At 38.7% G+C, this 25,968-nt stretch overlaps 1 protein-coding gene across 1 annotated transcript; it reads right to left on the reverse strand.

Annotated features, from left to right (window-relative positions):
- Positions 1–2,686: 2,686 nt before the first annotated feature.
- On the reverse strand, positions 2,687–24,268 carry LOC141905563 (C2 domain-containing protein 3-like). The gene is made up of 44 exons (XM_074794472.1): positions 24,205–24,268; positions 22,820–23,009; positions 22,220–22,317; positions 21,851–21,959; positions 21,677–21,753; positions 21,196–21,359; positions 20,694–20,838; positions 20,068–20,263; positions 19,530–19,701; positions 18,995–19,126; positions 18,782–18,907; positions 18,494–18,686; positions 17,693–18,114; positions 17,100–17,255; positions 16,786–16,921; positions 16,543–16,706; positions 15,852–16,196; positions 15,301–15,387; positions 15,044–15,148; positions 14,876–14,955; positions 14,466–14,665; positions 13,902–14,030; positions 13,643–13,737; positions 13,350–13,469; positions 13,207–13,257; positions 12,655–12,855; positions 12,184–12,364; positions 11,969–12,097; positions 11,644–11,883; positions 11,091–11,231; positions 10,743–10,851; positions 10,223–10,378; positions 9,595–9,694; positions 8,538–8,722; positions 8,090–8,246; positions 7,893–7,944; positions 7,548–7,675; positions 7,288–7,356; positions 6,852–7,096; positions 5,835–6,653; positions 5,478–5,558; positions 4,485–5,075; positions 4,230–4,368; positions 2,687–4,065 (listed from the first exon to the last, which is right to left on the reverse strand). The coding sequence occupies exons 1-44, from the start codon at positions 24,266–24,268 to the stop codon at positions 3,874–3,876; spliced, it is 7,671 nt and encodes a 2,556-aa protein (XP_074650573.1). The 3' UTR covers positions 2,687–3,873.
- Between the last annotated feature and the right edge of the window lie 1,700 nt (positions 24,269–25,968).

Below are 25,968 nucleotides of genomic sequence, written 5' to 3' on the forward strand. Positions count from 1 at the left end.
AATATCTGTGAGATTTAATCGTATTGGTTGTATATTTGTCAAAGCCTACGTCGTTCGGATCTCGAATCCCAAAAGTAACCCTATTATTGTAGAAGATTGTTCGAAGCTTCCACAGAACTCGAACCCACGTCACCGCGCCGAGAGCGATGGAAATTTAGAATTCAGACGCCGCATAAAGACTATTGAATTCGGTATAGCGAACGTAGATATATAATTTGTTGAACCTTGCGTAAACCCATCGGTTGCAGCGTTTGGGGATAAATTTGTAGATAAGTTGGCCACTAATTCAACTATACGTACACAGTATTTAACCCTGACAACAATCCGCATCAAATATGACCATCTTATTACGAGGCGTATCCAATCATAAATCGTATTACGTCGTCGATATATGTATGATACATATTGGCTCGCGAAATCAGATCTGACTCTTTTCAAATCGCCACGCGAAAGTTTAATACGATTACGGGTCTGGCTTCGGCGGAACGTGGTTTTGTCATATACACGAAGTGACCGCTGTAAATTGAACCGGTTTCGCTGTTGAGGTATCTATAACCCAGTCCTCGACAAAAGACGATTATAATATAACTAATTGCAATTTTTGATTAAAGGGAATTTCTTTCGACGCGATAATAACCTCTTGTCAGACATCGGATGGTTCCTTATATCATATTCTAGATTAGTGAACGAAACAGATCGGCTGGAAATCTTAATTACGTGCAGCATTTTACTACGAGAACCTTCTGCCATCTTTCCGAGCACTTTCTTGTCTAATCGGCTTAATATAAGCAATTCAAGAAGAAATAAAATCGGATCAACGGTTGAAAATTGAATCCTAGTTGGTGGTTAATGGCATGCATTACGTAGGCTAGGATAACTTCTATCAAAATTCCTACTCCCCGGATACTATACGTCTTATAGACTGATCCCAGTTGTCTGTTTGTTAAGTTTGTTTTTTTAGACGAGATTTTAAGATCATTGTTTTCCAAATCCTTGGAGATAAATACAAATGTATAACCATTAGTCTTACCTCATAGCTGTAACGACAAACATGATATGAAAATAGCAAAGACAATTTAAGATATTTCCCTGAGGTTAAGTTGATACTGTTTCATGAAATAAGATCTTGTGGGGATATGGGCTATGGAAAATGTCTGCTTTACAAGTTTGAATAATTCGCAACAAATTACCGGTGAAGTAAAGTATATATATCCACGTTTACGAGTAATGCCGACGGGTGGTCACCGAGCAAATTAGTTACATATATACCCGGTAAGTCTATGATTTGTGGGATCACGGGAGATATTCGAGACCCGGGGTTATATCCCATTAGGTTCAACCGCTGTTGAGTGAAAGCTTGATATCTCCAATAATGCCACGGCTTTTCCTTTTATAATGGCAAATGAGATTGCTACCGTACCACCTGCGACTGGGTATCAACGCCAAGTATCAAACGAATTCATGTCGAACTCGCGAAAACTAAGACGATCTCTCCAATAGATTATGAATATTGTCCTCAGATTCGTTCATTTTCTGGTCTCCATTTTGATTTTTCCATCAATAATTTGAAAAAAATGTATATGTGTACGTATATAATGCGCTGTTTACGGACGTTTGCCGAAAGCAAGTCTCCTTTTTTTAAGTTCGTTACGGTTTGACCCTTAAGCCTTGGCACCAAAGTCACCGTTTTCCAAGTCTCGTCGAAGCACAGTGACTCATCAGTCGGCGTAGAATCATCAAACATGTCAATCAGATGCGGACTGAATCTGCCGGTAAAAAAAAAACGCACCTGATTGGCTTAATACATAGACCGTTTAAACGTTAACCGCTTAGCTATGGTGGCTGATTCGGGCCATACTAAAAGATTTTTCTGTACGGATAGAGCAACGATAAAAAAACTTCTCATTGGCCCATTTTTTGGTTTTCTCGTGCGAGAATTCAAAAAGTTTGGTTTTCTCGCACGAGAATTCAAAACTTTTGGTTTGAACAATTTTTCTGTCTGGCTAGTGGCTGAATAAAAACTTTTTACATTGGCCATTTTCTCGCGCGAGAAAACAAGAAGTTTTGAATTCTCGCGCGAGAAAACCAAAAAATGGGCCAATGTGAAAATTTCTTATGGTTGCTCTAGCCGTACAGAAAAATTTTCTGGTATGGCCTGAATCAGCCACATTACTTAGCGGCAACCTGTCCGTCCGAGAAATTTTGGGCAATGTAGTAGACCAAGTTCAAGTTCACCAATAAGGGTTTGCGGCCTGGGTTGGTGTTGGCGCGAGCTTCGACGGGATACAATACAACCCTGGCAAGCGAAATGACTTATGGTACTAATAAGCGTACCGTATGTCGGGGCTGTGGGATTAATCGTAATGATGCGTCTCGATAAAGACGATTTGGGATTTTGTTGGATAGATCACAAAATGGCCATATCTCTTCAAACCGTTATGCATGTCGCTCACAAATCAATCACGAATTCATGACAAACTGATTAAAATTCTACATTCAACCGCTATATTTATTAAAGTATACATTCACCAGCATGTCCAGCATGATTTCTTGCTAAATATCAGATTTATTTACAAACTACATTCATCACTAATTTAATCAATCTATAATAATAATAATAATAATAATAATAATAATAATAATAATTGATTATTTACTATTTAGTAATTTGTACTAAACTTGGCCGGGACTACCGGGTAATACGATAGTCATCGTTATACCGCGAATTTCGTAATAGGCCGCTTTGTATTAACGAGGTTTTTGTTTGTAACACTACAATTAAAATAATTAGTTAATTAAAGTGAATACTACTACAGTTAACTATAACATCACTTCAGAAAACAGACGACATATTTTCAATATACAGTCAAACCCGCTTAATCCTGATCGGCTTATGGTCTAACCCGGACCGTATTTGCAGTCCATTCGTTCATTAATATACACGAAAACGACTTTTAATCCGGATTTCCAATAAATCGGATGAATTTTGTTGGTCCAAAATGATCCGTAATTAAGTGGATTCTACTGTACTTGTACATATATCCCTCCTTTGTATACACATAATTTGCATATATTTGCTTGTGATAATTAAAGATACCATGAACATAGATTCTTTACACTTCTACATTTATAATAAAGAGGAATGTGTCGAAATGGAAGGAATGATTAATCTCGAGGAATTGAGTAGGCTCCGCTCGAGTCAAATCTAATTGTACCGTGAAAATTTGTCAGACTTGAGCGATATCCGACTTAGATGGCGGTACATAAATCATAGAGGGTCAGAAAAATATTTTAAGAACATCCAAGTTAGGATTATCATACTGTATGTTAACACTACTACAGTGGAACCAGCAGTGGATCCACTATTTGGATTTGTGCACCCCCTCCATGGAATCCTGGATCTGCCACTGGGAACCTCGATATAACGAATTTCACAGGACCAGAAAATATGTTCGTAATGATCGATAGTTCTTTATGTCCAGAGTACGAAATTAGTGAAATTGTGTTATTTGGCATGAAATTCTATATTTGTTATATCCGATGAATCGTTTTATCGGAGTTCGTTATAACGAGGTTTCACTGTAGTAAGATTCACACAACAAATTTAGTTTTAGACTTGCGGTTGCCCTAGTACATTATATACATGTACACATATTTAGTATCTGTGCAATTATTTCGAACCGCAATGACAAATTTTTGTTAGTATCCCGCATCTATACCATACCCATCCGACTTGGTCAACAAAACGTTTTTTGATGGATAAGCTGGAAACATTTACTACCCGGACAAAATGTAACATTCCATGTAAGGACGTATCGACCTACCAACACAGAATCGGTGCAAACACAAGGGAAAACCATTTTTCTACAATGTTCATTTCGAAGTATTCGAAAAACGTGACGAGAATATTTTAGCAATGCGTTTCGTCTCCTCAGCCGATGGCAGAGGGCGTTGTTTGGCGTTAAATCTCGGCGGAGAAGATTTAGCTTGAGGTGGGCTGGTTATCTTTTCGAGCAGTTCACGAGCAGCAAGGGCTCTTTCGCGTTGCTGATCTTCATTGATCTGAAAAACAAGTCATGTCCAGTACATGTAATAAAGCGTGAAGAAGAGCTCTGTAATTGTTTTCTAACTATCCTTTCATGAACCAATGTTAGTTTTTCGACAGCCACATGTTTTTCAAGAATACTGATTTTGTGTGTCAAATCGAATTATCAACATCAATATAATACCTGTTTAGTTTCGAGGAGAGGCTTCGGTTGAGGTCTAGTGGTAGTAGCAGTACCGGCAAATCTCAAAGCTCTCATTGATTCCGCCAATTCTTGTGGAGCAAGGAAAAACTGAGGTACCGATGATGCCTGGTCACTGATCCTGTATAAAAATGTGAATTGATGGTACAAAACAGAATAGTAAAGCTGTTTAATCAGGATATGTCTTAATCATGAACATTATAGCATGCAATTAAGATGATCTTCATTCTAATTCACCTGGAAATCGAAGAAACCGGGGGATCATTTTCCTGACCAATATCGCCATGCTCAGTTGCCAATCCGGGCCTAGTTAGCTCTTTAGCGCTGTCAATAAATACTTTTTTGGCAATCTTCTTCTTTTGATATTTCTTCATTTTCTTCTTCGCTTTCGATGAACCATGACTCTTTTCCGATTTATCCCCTTCGCTGTCACTTTCACTTGAAGATGATGATGATGATGATGACGACGACGAACTTGATGACGACTTAGAGGACGATCTTGATGATGAAGACATTTTTGGCTGCTTTTTCTGCTTCTTCTTTTTAGCTTTTTTCTTCACCTTTTCATCACTATCTTCCTCTGATACATCACTACCAACACGAATATCATCTTTCTTCAGTTTGGTTTCTTCATGCTCCCCATTTTCAACATCATCTGCTACATCAATATTCTCCTTTTCACTGTATTGATCCCCTTGCTCAGCTTCATCATCAGACACCAGTAAATCTTGTACTGCATCTTCACTGTCATCCAAACTTTGCAGTCTGTGTATGCCAGAAATTTCATCTGCGTTCGTTTGACCAATGATGATTCGAGACTCCTCTTCCCTGATAAGTAATTGAGAAAGTTTAAAGTTATCAACCCTTAAGAGAAAATCAACAAATCTGCTCAATATGGGGTCTGGTGGACAACGTGCCCTCTTGGGAATAACCTGCTGAGACTTACATCCCAAGTGGGTTAAAAGCGTACAAGATTATCATGATTTAGTCAGCTCTGATGCCAAGAAAGTTTTAGGTTTTTAGACGTAACACACACGCCACCAGACCCTTCATCTAAATAATGCAACCATTCCGAATACTCTTGAGAGTATAAAGAACGCCTAAAGAAATCTTTGGACATATTCCACAGAATTTTCCAAAAGGGAAAGTTTAAGAGCTAAGAATCTTGGGCTTTCATTTAATTTTAACAAGAACGACCATCACATTATGTAATGATTCAATTTTTGGTACCTGTTTTGAATTTGTTCTTCTTCAACATTAGTTTCACCTGCCATTTCAAGATCACACACCTGACCAGAAGCCTCTGGATACCTGTGTATCCAAAGAAATACGTACATTATGATCGTAAGTTAATCATCTTTATACCGTTAGATTAATAAGATAACTGGCAAGACCCCAATGAAAGTCAATAGACTTTAGGGGCTTGTTACACACTGTATCTATAAATTGAGCTAATAACAAAAGATGACCAAAGAATTGGAGAAGGTTATGATTTTGTACGACAATTGAATTGAACAGTTAAATCCAAAACATTAAATAAACAATAGAACTGGTTCCAAACTGGTTACAAATTATCATCACCCATACCTGTGGAATTCTTGAGGCTCTGAAAGAATAGAATCATCGGCTGAATTGTTAAAGTTGAAACATGACACATTATTCAACGGTCTAATGGCCACGATACTATCATCATTTACACCATCATCTTCCTCCTTATCGAGTTTAACCTCTTCATTTTCTGTACCAATTTGTTCATACTCATTAAATTTGTTCGTTATATAGTCATCATCATCATCATCTTCTTCACTATCTCTCTCATCATCATAAGCAGCGAACTCTTCACCGGGTTTATACTTGAACATATCCTCGAGTTGATTTCTCGCCAGATCGGTCATGTGCGTAACATCGATCGGTTCCGCGCCACTCAGGTCGAGATCCAGATCGGATATTTCCGACGTCGGTTCCGCAGCAGTCCTCGGCGTTGCTTGTGGCGAACTCGTCTCCGAAAGAGTTTCGTTCGCGCGTCGCAGTAAATCTCTCGCGCGTGAAATCGCGTCGCTACCGATCGACATCGCATCTTCCTGATCGGCAAGAACGTCCGATATCTTAATAGCAGATGCAAATTCAGCTTCGGCGCTGGATCGTCCGGAACGTTGTTCTTCGGGTGGAGACAATGGAGGTTGCTGCCGTTTAGATGAGGAGACGGCGAATAATCTTGAGACGGGAGACTGGTTGGGATCTGGTAGCGCTTGAGACACGCTCGGCTCTGGATACATGGATGATACAGGATGATCGAGCCTGGTCCGAGTTAAAGCCGGCGGGGGCAAGACTTTTTCGTTGAATATATTCCCGCCGAGCTTCTGAGTAAATCTCTTATTTATCACATCCAGTTCATCCAAATTAGCTCTGTAAATGACATCAAAACGTGTTGATTAATCAAAGAATTAACAACATTCAGAGACTGAGCCACTTTTTATCTCATTTCCCAGGTACAGGTCACATTATCATTATGTCAAATTTATAGCATTGCAAGAGTAAATGTTTACCGGGTTGACCGGTTACTACTGCGTTGAGGATACAGGAAGGTTTTGCAAATAATCTTACCTTAAATTGCGGAATAACATTGATCGTGAGGTGTCCTCGACTTCGTCTTGATTCTGTAATGTAGGTGGCGCCCAGTGAGATGTCTGCTGATTTTGTTGTTGATGTAACGACTCGTGATACATGCGTACATTAGCGAGGTGTTGACTGAAGTGCGGTAATTTAACCATTTGATCTGAATGTTGGGCTATGTGACTAGGAAACCCTGCATACAAGCCACTCGTCTGATACGGGCCGACCATCGATGTCTTTCAAAATAAAAATAATCTTAGAAAGAATTTGAGTCAAGACACTAAGCTACCACTCTAGAAAACCATTGACACTAGTTACGCAGAAATATTGAACCAAAACACCCAAATAACCTTCCAAATGACACCAGAAAAGGTATTGTAAACGTCTAAGTTACCTTTTTCATCTACCATACAAGTCAATTAATTACCTTTGATGGCGAGGGAGGGGCTTGGATAGTCTTGATACCTCGTAGGTGCTCACACGGGGTCACACTTAACTGAAATATAGTTTATACAAACACATTTCAAATTTAAAAACAATTACAAGTTTCGAATCAGTTTCAAATAACTTCTTGGCTTTTGCAAGCTGTGTAGCATGTGGGCTCTCTTGCAAATACTTTAAATAGTTTTACACTTTGTAGTCATGAAATGTCAACGATCGGTGCAAATGCCTTCATTATCAACTAACCTTAATTTGGCCCTGACATTGCCCGTTGAAGTCCATGATATTGTACCAGCCACATATTTGAGTTAGACCAATAGTTAATGGACCAACATCAACTGAGATGAAACCAATCACTTTGTCGCAATTCTTGTCTGAAAACAAACCAAAGGTAATTATGATAGTCCTTACAAGATCCTCACGAGCTCAACTTTTCTATTCAGACTTATCACCAATGTTTTGATCACCGAAATAAGAATTTTGTTGCATTTAGACCCAGTAAGTAAACTGAGTACTGTCGACAACACAAGGGAAGCAGATGTTTTATAAAACCAGCAACTACGCAAAAGAATATGTAGTCCATGTACATACCTGGTTCAGGTTTTGTGGGGTCTACTTTATGCCAAGCTTTGAAAACCAAATTCTTGGGAAAGAAGCAAAAGGTTTGATTAGATAAAAATCCCAACAGTTCCATGATAACCAATGGATGATTAACCAACCGAATAGCTCAGCTGATATAGCCTGAATGTGCAAACTTTTCAGTTAAACTTGAGTTTTATGACATTTACCTTATCTTGTTCAACAAGCAGTTCTTTACTGAGTCTAGTTTCATGTTCGTGATTCCAGACCGGGTTATTTGAGGCAGTGATGACTTCGGTATGCGCTGGTGTTGAACTCTGTCCGGTTTGATATGTTACGTAACAACTTGGGGAATACGACTCACTCCTGAAAGAGAGACATTGATATCAACACCATGCCATCACCATCTACCGGTATATGGTAAAGGTAACGGATAGCAGGTGATCCATTTGTTCAGCTACACAGTTATTCAAGTATCGACCCCACATGTGCAATGCTTGGATAAAAGAACCAAAATATGCATAAGTACTTGTTTTGTTTGTGAAGGTTGTGAAAAACTACCCCAATCTATATATCATAAGTACTAGAATCACAGAAAACTTTCCACTATTTTTTTGTAAGAATATGCCTAAATGTTTACTAAATGAAGGTGCTTACGATTGTTTATCAAAATTATCTGTTAAATGCATGGCTCTTTCAATGGTAATATGGACAGCGAATGTCTCTTCTTCGGATAGAAGAGGCTTCTCGGGTTTTCTAGCAGTGATGCGTTTTCTCATCGGACTCAGTTCATCATCCGAAGCCAGGTCGCTGTATCGAATCAATGTTTCATCATGGAAATCCTAGAAAAATGGAAATAGGATCAACTGAATATTTAGTCGACGAAAATTCATCTGAGAGTATTGAAAGTATATGACCCTAACTAATAAACCTTAACAATGAAATTGAACAAGAATATGGTAAATGCAACATGTCTCCCCAGATATGCAGACAGTATACATCTTGAATATCTTATTACCAGAATTGTGCTAAGAATAGCACAATTGTGCTAAGAAATTTAAGATGGCTGCTGTATTGGACAATGATCAACAAAAGGTTTAGACCTCACAGTCATTCAACCGATAAACTGACCCAATACAATCATCTTCACCCATCAAGGGATTCGAACCCACTACGCTAAAGCTGTTCCCCGAACCCCTTGACCTCACGAGTCGTTGGAGTCGTTACTAGCCGACCAGAATCCGGTCGTACCAATCACAGCACTTGTAACAAACCGTCAGTAGACTTCTGTTGGTTTTCCCCTTAAATTGACCATTCAGCGAACGTTTTACCGAACAAGGAAGTATTTCGCAAAGCGATATATGTCGTCACGCGCAACAGCGCCAGTAATGAAATCACGCTTCATGAGGCCAGGGGGCTGGTGGAAGCGAGTTCGGGAGTGATACCGGACCCCTGGCAAGCGAGGATGAATTGGATTCACATACCCCTCACATGCCCCGATACATTAACAAGAAATTCAAAATGGCCACCATGGTGGTGGCCATGGATAGAGGACAATCACCATTTTTAATAGGTGTGAACAAATCGACCATCCAAAGAAAATACTTCAGGTATGTAGGTTGAATCATGCTTAGAAGCCGCACGCTGACTAAAATGAGATGTCTGCACCACAGAGGTGACATAATACTACCAAATGAGTTCCAAGAAGCCTTACCTCTTCGGAATGACCATGCTCAGGCTTCATAGTTAAATGCATCATGATATAAGCGCCTCCTAAACTTGATGATCCGGGCTTAAACAACGGAAACACACCACTGCAAAACAATCAGTTTAAATGTTAGAACAATTATTTCATCGTCAAATAAGTATCTGAATTCAATAACTGTTAATAATCATTCATCCGATGACTTGAAAACCATTGACCAGACAAAAATTCTAGGCAATACCATAAGACACACACTAAAAAATACAGAAAACTCTGCTCTTTGATCTCGTGGCACTAATAGATATTCTCGAAGGTAAAAAAATTTGAGAAGTGTCGAATGAGCAAGTTTTAAAGATCTCTCTGCCTTGATGAAGAACAAACCTCAATGGGAAAGCAGGGGTCCAGATTCCATATATACCACCACCCAGATCAACCCCTGTACAGTGGAACCTCGTTACAAAGAACTCAAATACAACAATTCATCGCATATAAAAAATATAGAATTTCACCCCAAGTAAGAAAATTTGATTAATTTCATACCGGATATAACGAACTATCGGTTATTACGAACAGATTTTCTGGTCCCGTGAAGTTCGCTGTAACGAGGTTCCACTGTATTAAGGCATTTTCATAATACCTGATACGATGTTGTTTTCTCCTGCGATCATCCAATGATGACAGATCAACGTAAGCGCTACCGATCAGTTTATCTCTGTGTCGAGGACGTTTCTGATCTGCATCGTCGCTGTAGGTCACCCACACCTGTACTTCCAGCAATTCTTCCCTTAAATACCTGGAAAATTGAATCGAAAATGGGACTTTATGCACAATATGCGCCTTAAGTATACTCTTGTCTAGACTATCTCTTTATGAGAAAGCAACGGGTAACAACTTAATGAAATAAGGGACATTTTTCCGAGGAATGATTTTCAGGCAGAAAGCTATTTACCATAGCTTCTTGGATATCAAGCTAACGCATAGGTTTTTCGCTTGTTTGGAAAATTCTCATTGCCTCCATCACAAAACACCCCAATGTATTGAGTTAAAAAACAACACCGTTGATGTGGCTAATTATGATGAATATGAACAGTTTATAGAAGAAATCATTCATATCTGAGATACATCTTAACATCATTTGATTCGTCGATAGCTCTTACCAAGAGAATGGTGCCGAAGCGCGAACACGAGTAGACTTGTCATGTTTCAGATCGGCAGATACAAAATGTCCGTCAGTTATGACATTTCGTACCCGTGAACAAACAGCAACTGCAATAAATAATTACGAGATAGTCACTAAAGTCATCGCTGGCCCGCTGAACATCACTTTTATGAATTGATGTGTGTGTTAATAAGTATTTAGGTAAGGTTAAATAGAATTCTAAATCATAATTGTCGCAGTTTTTGTTAATATATTGGGACTATTTCCACAACAGTGGGGACAGGTTTCCTTGGCATAGACATATTTTATATAGAGCTCCGGTTGATCGAAAGATCATGTCACATACCTTTGTCATAGAACTTGTATCGTACATAACACAGGGTATTGGGATCGAATTTCGTGTGCCCGGTTAAAAGCGTATTCTCGACGGGGAAACACGCTTTATCGATTGCGGCCGTTATCTTGTAGTGACTCGACGACATCTCATCTGAAACAAATTGATACAAATTCATCATTCAACGGGCGGAGAATCCTGTAGCTGAGAATCTCCAAGAGATAGATAACGGTGTTGGTAAAAAACAACAAGGCTGATTATCAATCATTCTGTAAATATTAAGACCCCAATATGTTCAAAAGCTTTGAAGGGAGAACAAAGGGAGATTTGAGGTTTAGATTCAACATCATAGAAGTTAGCTTTTCAGGGAAGACGTAATAATTTTTCAGTGAGTTCCTGACAATCTAAGTGATGCTGGCGAATTTTTTAGCACAAAAAAAAATAATCTTTCAAGTCTGAGAGACAGGAAAATCACATTTATTCTAGCTAAATAAGCCTACCGGTAAATGTATAACAATTAAATAGGTCAACACACAACTGGGAATGAACTACATATCAGACTGACCTATATCCTGCCAATTGTCCTCTTCAATCGGAACTTCAGGAGCCCAGCCGACAGTGCGACCCGCATTTAGGACACGCTCTCTATCATCATGATGGGCAAACTTTACGGACAGTTCAACTCCGCCTACTACTCGCTCTAAGCCATGCCCACTCAATTCACCGGGATCCTCTTCGCTTTCAGCACCTTTCAAGTGTTCCCAGCCAATTTTCGACAGTTTTATGGGATACCAGCCCTTTATACCTAAAAATGGATGATCCATGCGAGAATGAATGTTCACAAATTGTTTAAAAAGAATTGAAATTTACATTTTTTGCTTGACTTATACCGGTTCGCTTAGTCAGCAGGGATTTCATCGGAATAACAACTGTTCCCAGTAACACATCAGTCATTCCCGGTATCAATTTTCTGCCTTTCACAGCATCAGATCCTGTATTCACGTAATCTCCCTCAACATCTACGTATAAAAGACACACAATTTTGTTCGTCAAGTCTTAAACTTAGACCGAATAAGAGACATTTCCGAAAACACAATACGTTTACCTATATTGAGACCGGGAACTTGGTGCCATATTTCCATCAGAACTTCGGCCGTTTCTAAGATCTCGGCTAAACACAACGCGTCAGTGCCGGCCTCGGTCCACAGTAACGGACACGGAAAATCCATCTGCGTCGAAAACTCGGGAGCAAAACTGCGAGCGATTGTACGTGTCGTTCGTTCATCCTGCAAACAATAATAACCAAGGTTGGCTTTAAAAAAGATTTATTTTTCTTCAGAAAAGATTGAACGACAATAGCCCCAAGCTAATACCATCATACATGATATCTCTTACAATTTGTTTCTACGCGCTCGTATTCAGAAGGTATTTCAAAAATTTCACGATTATTATAATTGCAACCTCTTTTAAGTAAAGCGCTGTGATTATTTAACATTACAGCTTTTATAATCAAATAAATCGTTATCATTTTACGAAAGCACGAGGGTGAAATTATCTAGACTTAAGTAGTACGTACCTCTTCGGAGAGGAATGACAGTTTTAGTTTGACGTAGGAATTCACGCCCACTTCAGAAGCGAACTGCATTCCTCGGTTCAGTCGGGCATGTTTGTCGGCCGCCGTTTTCAGACCCGATGATCGTATAATGCCAACGCTTATACAAACAGTCGATCCAGATAGATTCTTCGATGCAGCAATTTGACTTGATTCACTTCTAGGCTGTTGTATAACAAAATATATATGTGCCACGTAATGCTACATTCGAAGGTTTCATGGGATACTGTTTCAGGGTGGCCACTTTCCGCTCATTTACAAATTTCTTCAGTTTCCCCTTATTTTTCCATGTTAATTCCCTGAGCGAATCAGATATATTTTGTGGTTCAAAATGTTATAATTCATTCATTTTTTATGAATCACATATTGATAACAAACATGTGGTCAGTAGCATTATCCAAATTCCTCAAGTTTTCCAGGTTTTTGGTAACAATTTTCTGATTCCCTGAGTTTTCCAGGTCAGTGGCGCCACCCTGTAGTTCTCAAACAAAGTACAGTTGATTTTCATTAAAATACCTGAATAGTTGAAGTTTTGTAATTCAACGTGATATCCAAAACTCCGGGTGCCTACAACGTAACAGATTCAAAATATCATTATTCCGTTGAAATAATCATCTGAGAAGTATTTCAAACCAGTGATGGTAAATCCATTTTCGTACCTTGTCGTCGTGATCTTCAGGGTTAACAAGAGCAAGAGGTAACGAAAAAGTCTGCACGCTTGTTTCACCCGGTTTTTGCATGGTTACCATAGCGCATAACTTAGCCAGCGGTAAAACAGCCTGAAACGCCAAAAATGCCATTCAATCTATATGTTTAACCATAATACAGCTACTCAATGTTGAAGTTTCGAGTAAATTTTGCCATGACTCCTAAGCAATGATCTAATAGTATCAATATTTCTATTTCTAGGTATTCTAAGTACTTCAAGCATATGCGACATTAGACGACATACCTTGGCTATCACTTGATCCCTGACGTTAGGTGAATAATACCGACACCATAACTCAAATGGAACCCCACCAGCCCCACCTCCAACACCTGCGCAAGCTGGAAACGAGACACAAATATTTCGTTTATTGATATTCAATTCATTATATATCTTATGAAACTCCGGTACAAGATATATTTCCAGTTCGGGCCATGAAATATATCTCACAGTAACGGGAGTTCTAGATTTTTAGCACTTTCTGTAAGAAATGCACCGAACGTACCTGTTAGGATCTCCCGCTGAACAGGAGTTCCCGACGGAAGAGTTATCCGATGTTTGGTAATATCGTGAAACACTGGATCCGGTATACACAACGTCGTCGCTGTACGATACTGTTTTAATGTCGGTGTAGCTGAAATCAGACAATCCACCGATGAAAGGCCATTTATAATATAAGAAATCCTGCAAACCACTTCAATTAACCCATAGCTAGCAACTTGAGGTGTTTCATGCACATTACGAAAGAATCAAAAAGTTTTTCGAACTGACTACGTGCCATAAATTGAGTAGACATGTACGCAGTATAGCATTACCCTGGTACATGCATAATAACAGTATACTATGCCTTACTAAGTAGGGTTGGAACTGTAAATATTTCACCGTATTCACCCGATACGGAGTTGAGAATCAGGGAAATAACAGGTTTATCGAATAATATTATATTATTTACGTATAGAAGTAAATTTTAGTTAAATTCACCTATTTGAGCAGTTTATAAAATAGGGAGGAGTCTTGTAGCATATTTCTAGTCACAGTGGAACTGCATAGAATTTGCGTCCATACTCACTATGTTTAATCACGTGTCCGTCCAGCGATTGTTGTTGCATTTGTGATGGGAAGTGATATTGTATAAAACAATCAGCTTCTCCCCAAATCATATCCGTTAACAAACCCAAATCTCTTACACCTTCGACAACTACTTCAAACTGATGCTCAATGGATGTACTAGGTATAGGCGCAACACATTCGCTATTCAGAAGATTGTGTCTGCAAAATTGAAAGAAAAAGCAATTAATATCTAAAATCGAGGTACTTGATTTATCCAAGGTACAGTTACAGATTCATGAGTTAGAAGATCATTATTGCTACGCAAATTTTCTCATTTCAATTTTTCTTCAGGTAGTCATCCAATATTTCAAAATAAGCCATGTTTGCATCTCTGGAGAGAACTTCTCCAAATAGAGAGTAAGGTAATACCTTTCAATGAATTTTTCTGGCTTTTCAGGATCATTGACAGATGATTCTGGATTTAATTTGATCTTTTGTAAAGCATTAACCTACAAAACGAACAAGAATCCAATTTCAATAAACACAAGATATCAACTTTCAACTTTCGACAGATTTCGTAATGAATGATAGCGTTACCTGCTCCATAGATCCCATTCCTAGCAGTACTTTCAGTTGTCCGAACTGCGTCCCACTGAACGGATCTACAACCGGCATGTAGTTATCCACAGACATTATCGGATACTGAAACACACAATAATGAATCATACAAATTTAAAACAACGCAACTTCAATTGTTGAAGTTACTGCACTAATGCCCTCACAGCTGTGGAAAAACTGTAATTTTTTTCCAACGACTGCATTCTTAAGATTAGAGACGTTGAGTTTGCGCTTACCTGTGCCTTAAGCAAAGCGTTTGTGATACGTTTATCCCTCAGTGACATGTAGAACTGATGTAAGGACAACTTAACGATTCCAATCAACTGAAATTAAATACATGTACATTCAAATATCATGAAAAAGGTTTAAAGAAAGTGGTCATGGTTAGACAATAGATTATGGGCATGAAAACACAATCCACCCCAGTAGAAAAATTAATTATACCGTATCAGTCATTCTAAAACCCAGATTTTACCAATTTGACTATTATCTCGATCAATGGCTAATCGTGAAGATAGACAATATTTGATAACCGACATGCTTAGATAGAAACTATAGTACATACTGCAATATTTGAAATCCTACATGCTGTGATGAATATAAAAGAACAGAGATTTTCATAAGGCAAAGCAATGAATTTTAGCCTTGGTTGATCATAGGTTTCAAGCAAAGACAATTTATTATCCATTATTCAACAACACCTCACTGTTGACACCTAAAGTTGAGAAGTGGATCTGGTTCAATTTACATTTACGTTCAGGGATAAGTGATGAATCCCATACCGTACCTTGTCATTTTCCGACGAAGTTTTCTTGTCCCAAACTTCGATCACCATGAAATTGTTTTTCATTCGCTCCAACAACGATTGAGTGACCAACACGGGCGCCACCTGGCAGAAATTAAACTCCGGATCAAACGTTCCCCAGCAGACATCCGACCGTACGAGATCGCTGCACCAGAACATACGACAAACCAGATAGATATTCCGCGTTGAAAAGTCTCGCAGTTTCACGGCTGCCGCCGATGGCGGAAATTTAGATGGCACCGATGAACCGTGTTGTACCGATGGTGAACCGTGCAAGTTGATGTTTCGACCATCGGAAACCATGAGAATCATGTGCAATGTCATTGCCTTAAAAATCAGAAAAAGAGAACCGTCTTCATCAGTCAGAATAGTGGAAATCTGGTTTAGTTATAGATTATGTATTATCCCAATAGGGAAGAAGTGGCTCGAAACATATGAAATATTTGTTTAAGTATCGGTATTTACTTTAGGTATCATTTCTGAAGCTAAAAATTTTAGAACCAGCCAATAGTCGTCCACAATTGCGGAATCGTATCTAAGAATAGAATAATTGTAACAGTTTCTAGAATAGATATGATCTTCAACAAAATAAACTGGGCTTATTTCAGATCCTCACACTTTGCAGAGTTTGAAAAGGTATAGCTTTTACGCAATTAACCAAACATATTCTTACCTCTACTTCTTCCATACCAGCTGCTACAGCCATCTGAGGACTAGTGTTTTGTTTCAATTTGGTCGATTCAGTAACAACGCTGCGTTTTGACATTTCATTTACACTTTTCGAAACCGGCTCAGCTTTCGCGGGTCGAACGGATGAACTGGTTCCTTTCATAGATTCTGCCCAAAAAAGACGTACTAAATTCAATATTTTCACTATGAGGGGTTGCTTGAAAGTCTAATCCTATGGATAACCTACCGGGCGTCGGTGGAAGCTTGGCAGTTGGCTTTGGTTGAGGAATCGGTACAACTTTGGGATTCTTCATTTCGGCTAATCTGGTTTTGGCCAAAGCATTCGCAAAATCCTTACTTTCAGAAGCAAGTTCAACAGAAACCTGCGGGTAACGAGAAGAATTCTACTAGTCTCATGCAGTAGCAGATTGGCGTTTGGAAAGTTTAAAACTAAACGACTAAAGAATATTTGAAATTGGTTCATCACGGTGTGTTGGAAGACAGAAATTATATTTTCATTTCTTAAGCACTTTGTGATTTCAGATGGAAACCTAAACGAACCTTTAATCGACCAGCGATAGGCCTCTCTTGCGCAGTGCTATCCATTGTTGATGAACCAGTAACTTTCTCTTTTACCAGTAGATTGTTGTCAACGTGAAGATTTCCAGACTTCAAAATGGCCTTCAATGGTATACTACAACTTCCGACGTGAGTGGGCTTGAAATATAAAACGCATACGTAAACTCATTGACAATTCAGAGTAAATGCTGAAAGAATCATCATTTAGATAAACTTCGAATTGCGTAGCGAAATTGACAAATAAATAGAAACCACAGGTTATAATTTAATTCATCAACCCGCAGCATTGCTCAGAACATATCATATAACCAGTACCAGTTTCTAGTTTTCTTTTACAAATAGAAACCAGCTTGAGAAAAACTTCAACTATCTCAAATCATCCGATACGAATTGTCCAATCAATCGCTGTCCACATTCCGTGGAAATCTCAAGTCTGATCCTACACTGTATTTCCCACTATTGAAATTAGACAGTATTTCCTTCCAAATGACTTTTCTACACATTATATGAATGATCTGTTCACAAAAACATCATCACTAGGTAAATCAAGTCAGACAGGTGATGATATAACGTACCATTTTCTGTCCCGGATAACGACTGAATATCTTAAACGCGAGTGCGTACTTCCACCATCTTTCGATCGTGCTGCCGTCGAACAGCACCGGAAAAACCGAACGGTGCCCGAAGACAACTTCGGAGCCTTGAACTTTTTTCGACACGACTCGCATCACCTCGGTAGCCATCGTATTGGGCGTGTATTTGTCGCGGGACGACGCGACCACCGGGAACTGATACTCGACGAAGTATGTGTTGGTTTTCTGCGGTTTCGGCGGCCGGCCGCGACTCGCCTGCGCCGGTCTCTGGTCGGTATTCGCGGCGAGTAACTGCAACACGTCTATGCTGACGCGCGCTACTTGAATACGCCCCAATAATGTCAATCGTTCAACGCTTAAACCATCAATTTTATCCGATGAGCCCTTGGTTTTCCTTTGAGTTTCTGAAAAAATCCAAAATTATTTACAATTCATTCGTTTTTAATTGAATCACATACTGATAAAGAAATACGCAGTCAATAGCATTATCCGAATTGCTTTAGGTTTGCCAGAGTAAGTTTTTTTAAGTTTTTGGTAAAATTTCTCAAATTCCCTGATTTTTTCTCAATTTTTCTGATTCCCCGACTTTTCTAGGTTATCCAGGTCAGTGCCTACGTCCCAGTAACACACGACCTCGAACACGAGTCGTGGCTTTCAACCGAAGACGGTACATTTACCGCTCCTGAAAGCGGTCCCAGGAGTAAATTTATCGAATTTAACCCAGTTTCTCAACACAGCTAAACTCATCAAAGTTAAATACAAGATATGCGTATCAATCAATACCTGAATCATCATCGAACTCATTGTCAGATGGAGTCATATCGAACGAAACTTTCGACGCTTCTGATCTTTGAGATATGCTAACGTTATCATCCTCCTCTTCCTCCGCTTCCTCTTCTCTTTTCTCTCTCTGTACATCTCGGTTTTCTCTCTTCTTTCTTCCTCCCGTGACGGACGATTCCCTTGAAGGCGGTCGCTGAAAACAAAGATCGAAGTTCTTTTATCTGATCGATCTGAAATTTGTAAAACGGCACAGAACCCAATTTTGCCAGATAGAGAAGACAGTCTTACTATGTTGCCCGCATCTTCTAATGAGGTGTTATGCTGCCTTTTACTTTTCCTCTGTTTCTTAGAACTGGAGTTACTATTATTACCAATGTAAGCATCATCATCCTCACTACTTTCATCATACGTTTCCTTTAACAAAAGACAGATAATTATAGATTGGATCATCCACTTTAAAGGAAAATAGCACTCGATATCCAGAAATTTAATGCGACTAACCTGTCCTTTTCGCTTATAAAACAGTTCCTCTAGAATACTTTCGTCGTGAATCGGGTCTCCGGGATCGCTCAACCACTCGTCATCATCAGACACGCTGGAAACTTCATCTCCTTTTGCCATCGCTTTTAACATCTACATAAACAGACAATAAATGATTCTAGTTAAGAGTCGGAATTAAATAGATAACTGATGTACCTTAGTCTTGTGCTACAGGGGTGCATCTGCGAATTGATTTAGGGAGTGGTGCACCTTGACAATTAAGGAGGGGGTGAGCACCCCGCACCCTCCCCTTGGATCTGCCCCTGTGACATAACTATCAAACTGAAAATTCTTAATCATTCGATTATTCATTTGGGCAACTTCACTTCGTTTAATGAGAAACAGAAACTAAACCATGAACCTTTTTACAAAACAGCTTAAGAAAAGATAATAGCTTTGGCGATTTGAGTTTCAAGTCATGTAGATGAAGCCGATGACTAAACTCACATTCATTACTGGATCATATAAATAAATCTTCATTCAATTGTATTCTCACCTTGTATTCTTTGTTTGCCAGTCCGGGACCGAGAACTAAATCGACAGCGCGCTCATGCATGCTATCAAACGCCGATACGTCCGAAGTCTGATATTGCGAAATCATTGGTTCTTTAGAATCGTCTTTTTCTTCGTTTAAAATTTCACGGAATAATTCACCGGTCGAATTACGCCTGAACAGATAGATATATATATGTGAGCTATGAGAACATATTGCTTATGTCTTAACTGTTTACTGGTTACTGGTTGACTCTTCACCATAGACAAACTCTCGACATACAACCATTTATCATACAGGGGCCAGTTGACCAAAGGTTGTTCGAACATAGCCCCTGGATAACTGGTATAGTGAGAACACATCTCGCCAGATTGTGTGCATAAGAAAAGGCAAACTTGATCAAAATTGTGTTCATTTTCAATTAACTTCAAACATTAACATCAAAACTGTTAGCCTCCAACATCAAAATATAGATTGATAATAACTCTTTTATTTTTTGAATGCTTGACCTACACCTAAATCATATACTGTGAGAACAAACCTTTTATGCAAATGAGATGAACTGAGGTCGATCTGACTGAGATCAGGATTACTCAAGCTCGGTTTCATTTCGGTGTCCATCGCTGACACGACCATAGCTTCGCGAAGCTTCTTGCCTTTATTCAAAAGTGCCGTGACCAAATCGAGACTGGCTTCGCTGCTTGGATCCAACGGAATTCTAGTCTTATCAATTGTACCTGAAAGAGGATAATAATAAGGTAATCAAACAAGAGATCAGATTCTACAATTCATGCAACACCAAAGGTTTTATAAACAAAGGACCCAGTAGGCAGTCACTGGTCTTAGCTCAATCCAACACAAATCAAAGCAGCCTTTAAGATTTCAGAACTGAACTTCCGACTGCACAACCAGAAAGGAACTAAAGGGACAAAATCAATGACAGTAAAATCCAAAAAAGTTGCGTGTACAAGTGCTGCACAAATCAAACCAATGAAATTCCTGTGTCACAAAGGTGCGTGTGTTAAAAGCCCTCTGTGTCCATTTTCGACCGAAATAACTGAACTGTTCAAACGATCACCGATTTCCAGTTAAAATGTAAGGAGTGCTAGAAGTTAAACAAGAATAACAGCATTAGAAGTGGTTTGGGGAGGTATCTGGCCGACATACCGAAATCTTCCCGTATTTGAGCAGTTGGTTTCAGACCTATATCTCGAACGGGTGCCTCATGCGTATCTCTGTGATAAGATAGCGCGAGAGTAGGCGACGTGTCCGTCTTCGCAATTCTATCATCTTTTGCGCTGTCTGCCGGTACCTGAAAATGAACGCAATAGGTTTAGGCCTATTCATTAGCACTCGTTTCTCAGCGGGTAAAATAATCAAGACGATGAGACCGCAGAGTAAGGCAAAGTCTACCGAGGAACAAGATCTATTTCTTCGCACTTTCTCACAACAAAATACCAGGATTTTTTATACTTTGGAAAATGTTTTTCCAAGATATTCACATTTTTTTCAGGGTGTCATCTCAACAGCCTTTTTTCTTGAATTTTGCATACATTTTTTCCAATTTTCCACAATCTTTAAGCAGACATCCATTTTTCACAATTTTCACATCAATATGACGCCTGGTCTTATGAAAGTTTCGAAGATACGTGTATATATTTCAAATTACCTGAGAGACAGGAGATATAAAAGGATCGCTCATACTAGACGAACGTAACGACGGTTTCGGCGCCGGTAAAACTTCCGGCGGATGAGACGGGTTCATATCGAAGGCGTAAGACAAAGCTTCGTTCATGTCGGTCGTCGGGATTGACGTTTGACTGTCGTACGAAGCTAACAGGAAAAAGAAAATGAAATGAGTCGCCAAGCTCTGAAAAATGCTTCGAAACAGTATTCTGTAGTATGGTTAAGCCTGTTCAAGTTAAAATCCAACTCAGGGACAAAATCAACATTGCAAGTATATATAAAATGGTCCAAAACATTTGACTCATACAGAAAATTTTGTCAACAAATCAATGATGAATCAGTTATCAATGATAAGAGTTTGGGAACTTCCTGACATCTCTGTATCTATCAAATAAACCAGTATTTTTAAAGGTAGCTAAAATACTAACGAAGCGAAATAGGGCTATAGTACAGTGTATACTCACACATCAAAGATTCAAGCAATACAGACACTTGAAGTTCGGCAATTTTCTCTTTCTCGGGCGAAAAAACGGGGTAAAATCTGAAGATTGATAACATACAATTGATAAACACATTTAGCATCTCAGACTAAGTTTGAACACGACAATGAAACGCCTATTCATTTTACAAATACCTACCCATTTAGTGGCCGCCCAGGAGCCAGGTTCACCAGATTATTAACAGAACACTGACCGAGAATCGACATCAAAGGACCTTTCACAACATCTAACATCAAACTACTAGCATCTTTACCAATTTATTAAGGAAGCATTTTCAAGAATCGACAACGAACTTACCGTAGAGTCGTTCAATGGTACCATTTACTAACATATTCGAGATTTTTACAAGGTTCTATCGGGTGGCAGTGCGAACAAGATTCGAGTTCCCTAAGATTTTTAACATGCCTAATTCATCCAAAATAGCGCAAAAATCTCTGTAGGCATATGGTCAATGATTAAAAAGACCACGTACTATTTGCTACAGGTGTGCTTCACTAAAAAGGATACCACCGAGATAAGCAGCGAATTGTTTCGGCCCGGAACGTATGCTGTACCGCGCTGTCGTTTTTCGAGTATGGGTTCCAGCTTTTTTCACATCATGAGGCCTGAAGTTAAATCCAAGTCAAATTCTCTTCACAGAATAATCAGATACTGCAAGCACTCAGTCTTATGTTGTCAAAATTGGTTCGTTTTTGCTAAAAGTTCTTTTCAGACTCTCAAATCCATATACAGTGGAACCTACTAATACTAATCTTGCGGGCAAAAAAGTGACATTGTCATATTTAACAGGTCTCATGCTATCCAAAGCTTGATTGATATAAATATGTTAGCTCGGACATGCTGGAAATCATCATAATGGGTTTCATCTTAAACAGAATCGTTGTATCAACCAAGTTCAACTTTACAAGGGATCAGGATTAATTCAATGAATCCTGTTTCCCTTGCATATGCATTTGCTCATTTTAGTTATTCCTTTGGTCATTATGGTCTCTATAGGGAGAGTCTAAAATGTTGTGTCCTCTGAAATTTTTTTGAAAAAATTGAAACCTTTTAAATTAAATGTAGTGGGCTTTATTCTTAATATTACCCGTTTCTAATTTCTTTTACCTGAAAAGAACTCCATTTCCAGCTTCTCCCCACCATTTCACACGAACGTAAGTGACATCTGGTAGGTTTGGTGTCAACCACAATATCTGATTTATACACAATCGCAGATAACATCTCAACTGTCCGGATACCTGAGGTGGCAGACTTGTTTCAACGCGTATTTCTTCGGCCGGTAAACTTTCAACACTCTCTGAAATTAAATATCAAAAAGTGAGAATTGAATTTTAAGGCGTCAGAATTAACCTGTGCATGGATCGTTGTCATATCCGTCAATCAGGCAATCTGTCGCCAATACATATGGTAAAATTTAGAAATTCAGATAGGGCCTAGGTAAAACCTACGCCCGTGAAAATGGTAAATTGGGCAATCATATAGGCCTCAAGAGATAAAATCAATAAAAATGCGCCATCACCTATAAGCATATTTCAAAATCAATAAATTAAACATATCATCTTTCTCATAAATATCTATAATTTTAATAAGCTGCCAATTTAAATCTGCTGAAATACACAGAGAAGAATGTGAGTCCTAACACCACCGTCCACTACTGACTATTACAAATTATTCAATTTTTTGTAAATCAAAATACTTTTGTTGTTAATTCAAATTTTGAAAACTGCTGTTGATTTCTGTTCGTTTTTGTGTTAAAATGTTCTTGTTTTTTCCATCACCATTATTTGCGTCATCGGGCTCGAGCGTTGCGTGTATTCATTTACATAGTTAAACTGACTGAGAGTGAATAAATTTAAGGAAGTGGATATTTTGCCAATGCGGCATTATTTTAGTAAATTAGCTATTTTGCCAATGGCTATATATAATAAGATATAGTAATAAAATATAGGCAGTGGATATTTTGCCAATGCGGCATTATTCCTGTTAACGCTTTTTTGCCAATGGTGCGTTTTGATTGGCTTATTGACGCCACGCATGCGCACAGAGGTGCGCGACTTAGAAAATTCAAGGTCAAGGAAAGTGTGGAGAACTGAGTCAGAGAAAATAGCAGCATAGAGCGGGATTCGAACCCAGACCAGCAGATTGCTAGTCTAACGTCTTTCCACTAGACCACCGGGCTCACTCAAAACCACCCGTAATTTTTCACTACATATAGCCTCACCTTACCCTAACCCTATCCCTTGGGGTAAAAACGGACCCTAATCCTCACCCTAACCCTAAACCTAACCCTCTAGACCCTAACCCTATCGGAACCGTCCCTAACCCTACACCCAATATAATGATGTTATTGTTATATTTTATTACTATGTCTTATTATATATAGCCATTGGCAAAATATCTACTAAATATCTTACTAAAATAATGCCGCATTGGCGAAATATCCACTTCCAAATTTAAAATTGAATTTTTGAGTTTACCTGCTCCGCTTAAACTGCCTTTTTTCTTTCCTTTCTTGGTGGATTTTGATTTCTTTTTTACTGGGTTTGGATTTTTCATCGTTGATTCTTTCAATTAGACACGAAAACGTCGATTATTTTCGTTAAAATTGTCATAAATATCACATTAGACACACATTCAGTCGATAAGTATTCATAAAGCCGCCATTTCCTAATCGTCCTAATTATTGCAATGCACCGATCAATGTGGTATTGACTATTTCTTGGATCAGGCCTATTCCGACTTGCGGTGATTGGCTTCGGATCATGAATCGGCGAACGAACAGCCGGCTAGACGATTTGCCGGGTTTTCGGGTAACCCTTGAACAATTTCGAAGACAACCCCATGCTCTATGATATGATGATAGCATATATGATAGCATAATCATCAGTTTGTATGCATTTATATTTTTTTGATCACCGTCAAATGTCACTGTTATTTCTATATTGTATAGCTACGGCCCTTCGGACCGGCTTAGCATATATTCACTATCGACTTTGTTTGATAAAATCTATTTGTACTCTAAAAAAGTAAGATTAATTAAGTTTCTATGGTAGAAGATGATACCATCATCGACTCTCAGGACGATTTCAGCGAGGAAAATCCCCTGTCTGGTCCCCTCCTAAGTTTCGGAATTTAGTAAAATAGATTCACTTAACAAAAGGTTGGAAAAATTAATACCTTGTTTCTCCTTTCTGCTGAGCTGCCGCCTATCTTCTATCCTGTGCTACTAAATGCATGATCAATTTTACTATAACGTACACCAGGCAGCTGATTCAATGGTATTGTATTTTTAAAAATGACCCGCCGGCCGATTATGAGAACGAAGATTTTTGTTGAAGCTGCTAGATTGGTTGTAAGATGTGTTTTGCAAATATGACTGGATCAATGACACGGTTTATGTTCAATTCTAATGATCGATCAATCCGACATCAAAAATCAATTTCTACATTTTCCAGTTAAATCTGATAAACTTTCCATGCGTGGCTTTCATCTAACAATCTCATGATAACTAGACTATTGATTCCATTAGGAGTTTCATTAGTGAATTGATAAGAATTTTAACGGCAAAACATCTGGGATTTCTCCTGTTTATAAGGCGGCGATGACCGCGTACACCTACCAGTCTGGGATACTACGAGCAGGTACGTAAGCATTTATCTTGTCTATTACAACAAAATTTCATGACGAATTCTGGCGAAAGTTGCGGATTCGCTACAATCCGGAAACGTGGAAATGCAGACGGTTAACTGTATTTTCAGTTAGATTTGAAACATGAAGTCTGAGAGTATTCTCACTCTATTTTGAAACCATAATTCACGTGACCAATCTAATCTATTTATTCATTTATATCATTAAAGTACATCAGAATGATAAAATCAATACTATTTCTTCGGCCGGTAAACTTTCAACACTCTCTGAAAATAAATATCAAAAAGTGAGAATTGAATTTTAAGGCGTCAGAATTAACCTGTGCATGGATCGTTATCATTTCCATCAAAGGCAATCTGTCGCCAATACATATGGTAAAATTAAGAAATTCACATGACCTTCGCCCGTGAAAATGGTAAATGAAGAATTCTGCCGAAAGTTGCGGATTCGCTACAATCCGGAAAACGTGGAAATGCAGACGGTTAACTGTATTTTCAGTTAGATTTGAAACATGAAGTCTGAGAGTATTCTCACTCTATTTTGAAACCATAATTCACGTGACCAATCTAATTTATTTATTCATTTATATCATTAAAGTACATCAGAAT

Source organism: Tubulanus polymorphus, chromosome 5 (genome assembly GCF_964204645.1).
Source record: "Tubulanus polymorphus chromosome 5, tnTubPoly1.2, whole genome shotgun sequence".
NCBI classification, from domain to species: Eukaryota; Metazoa; Nemertea; class Palaeonemertea; order Tubulaniformes; family Tubulanidae; genus Tubulanus; species Tubulanus polymorphus.

What these genes read in the sequence shown, in the direction of transcription:
- LOC141905563 (XM_074794472.1), bottom strand. Translation starts at nt 24,268, where the DNA reads ATGAAAAATCCAAACCCAGTAAAAAAGAAATCAAAATCCACCAAGAAA. An exon ending in CAAGCTTCCACCGACGCCCG is followed by an intron (nt 16,707 to 16,785) that starts GTAGGTTATCCA and finishes TTTTTTGGGCAG; the next exon opens with AATCTATGAAAGGAACCAGT. An exon ending in CTGAAGATCACGACGACAAG is followed by an intron (nt 13,258 to 13,349) that starts GTACGAAAATGG and finishes GTTACGTTGTAG; the next exon opens with GCACCCGGAGTTTTGGATAT.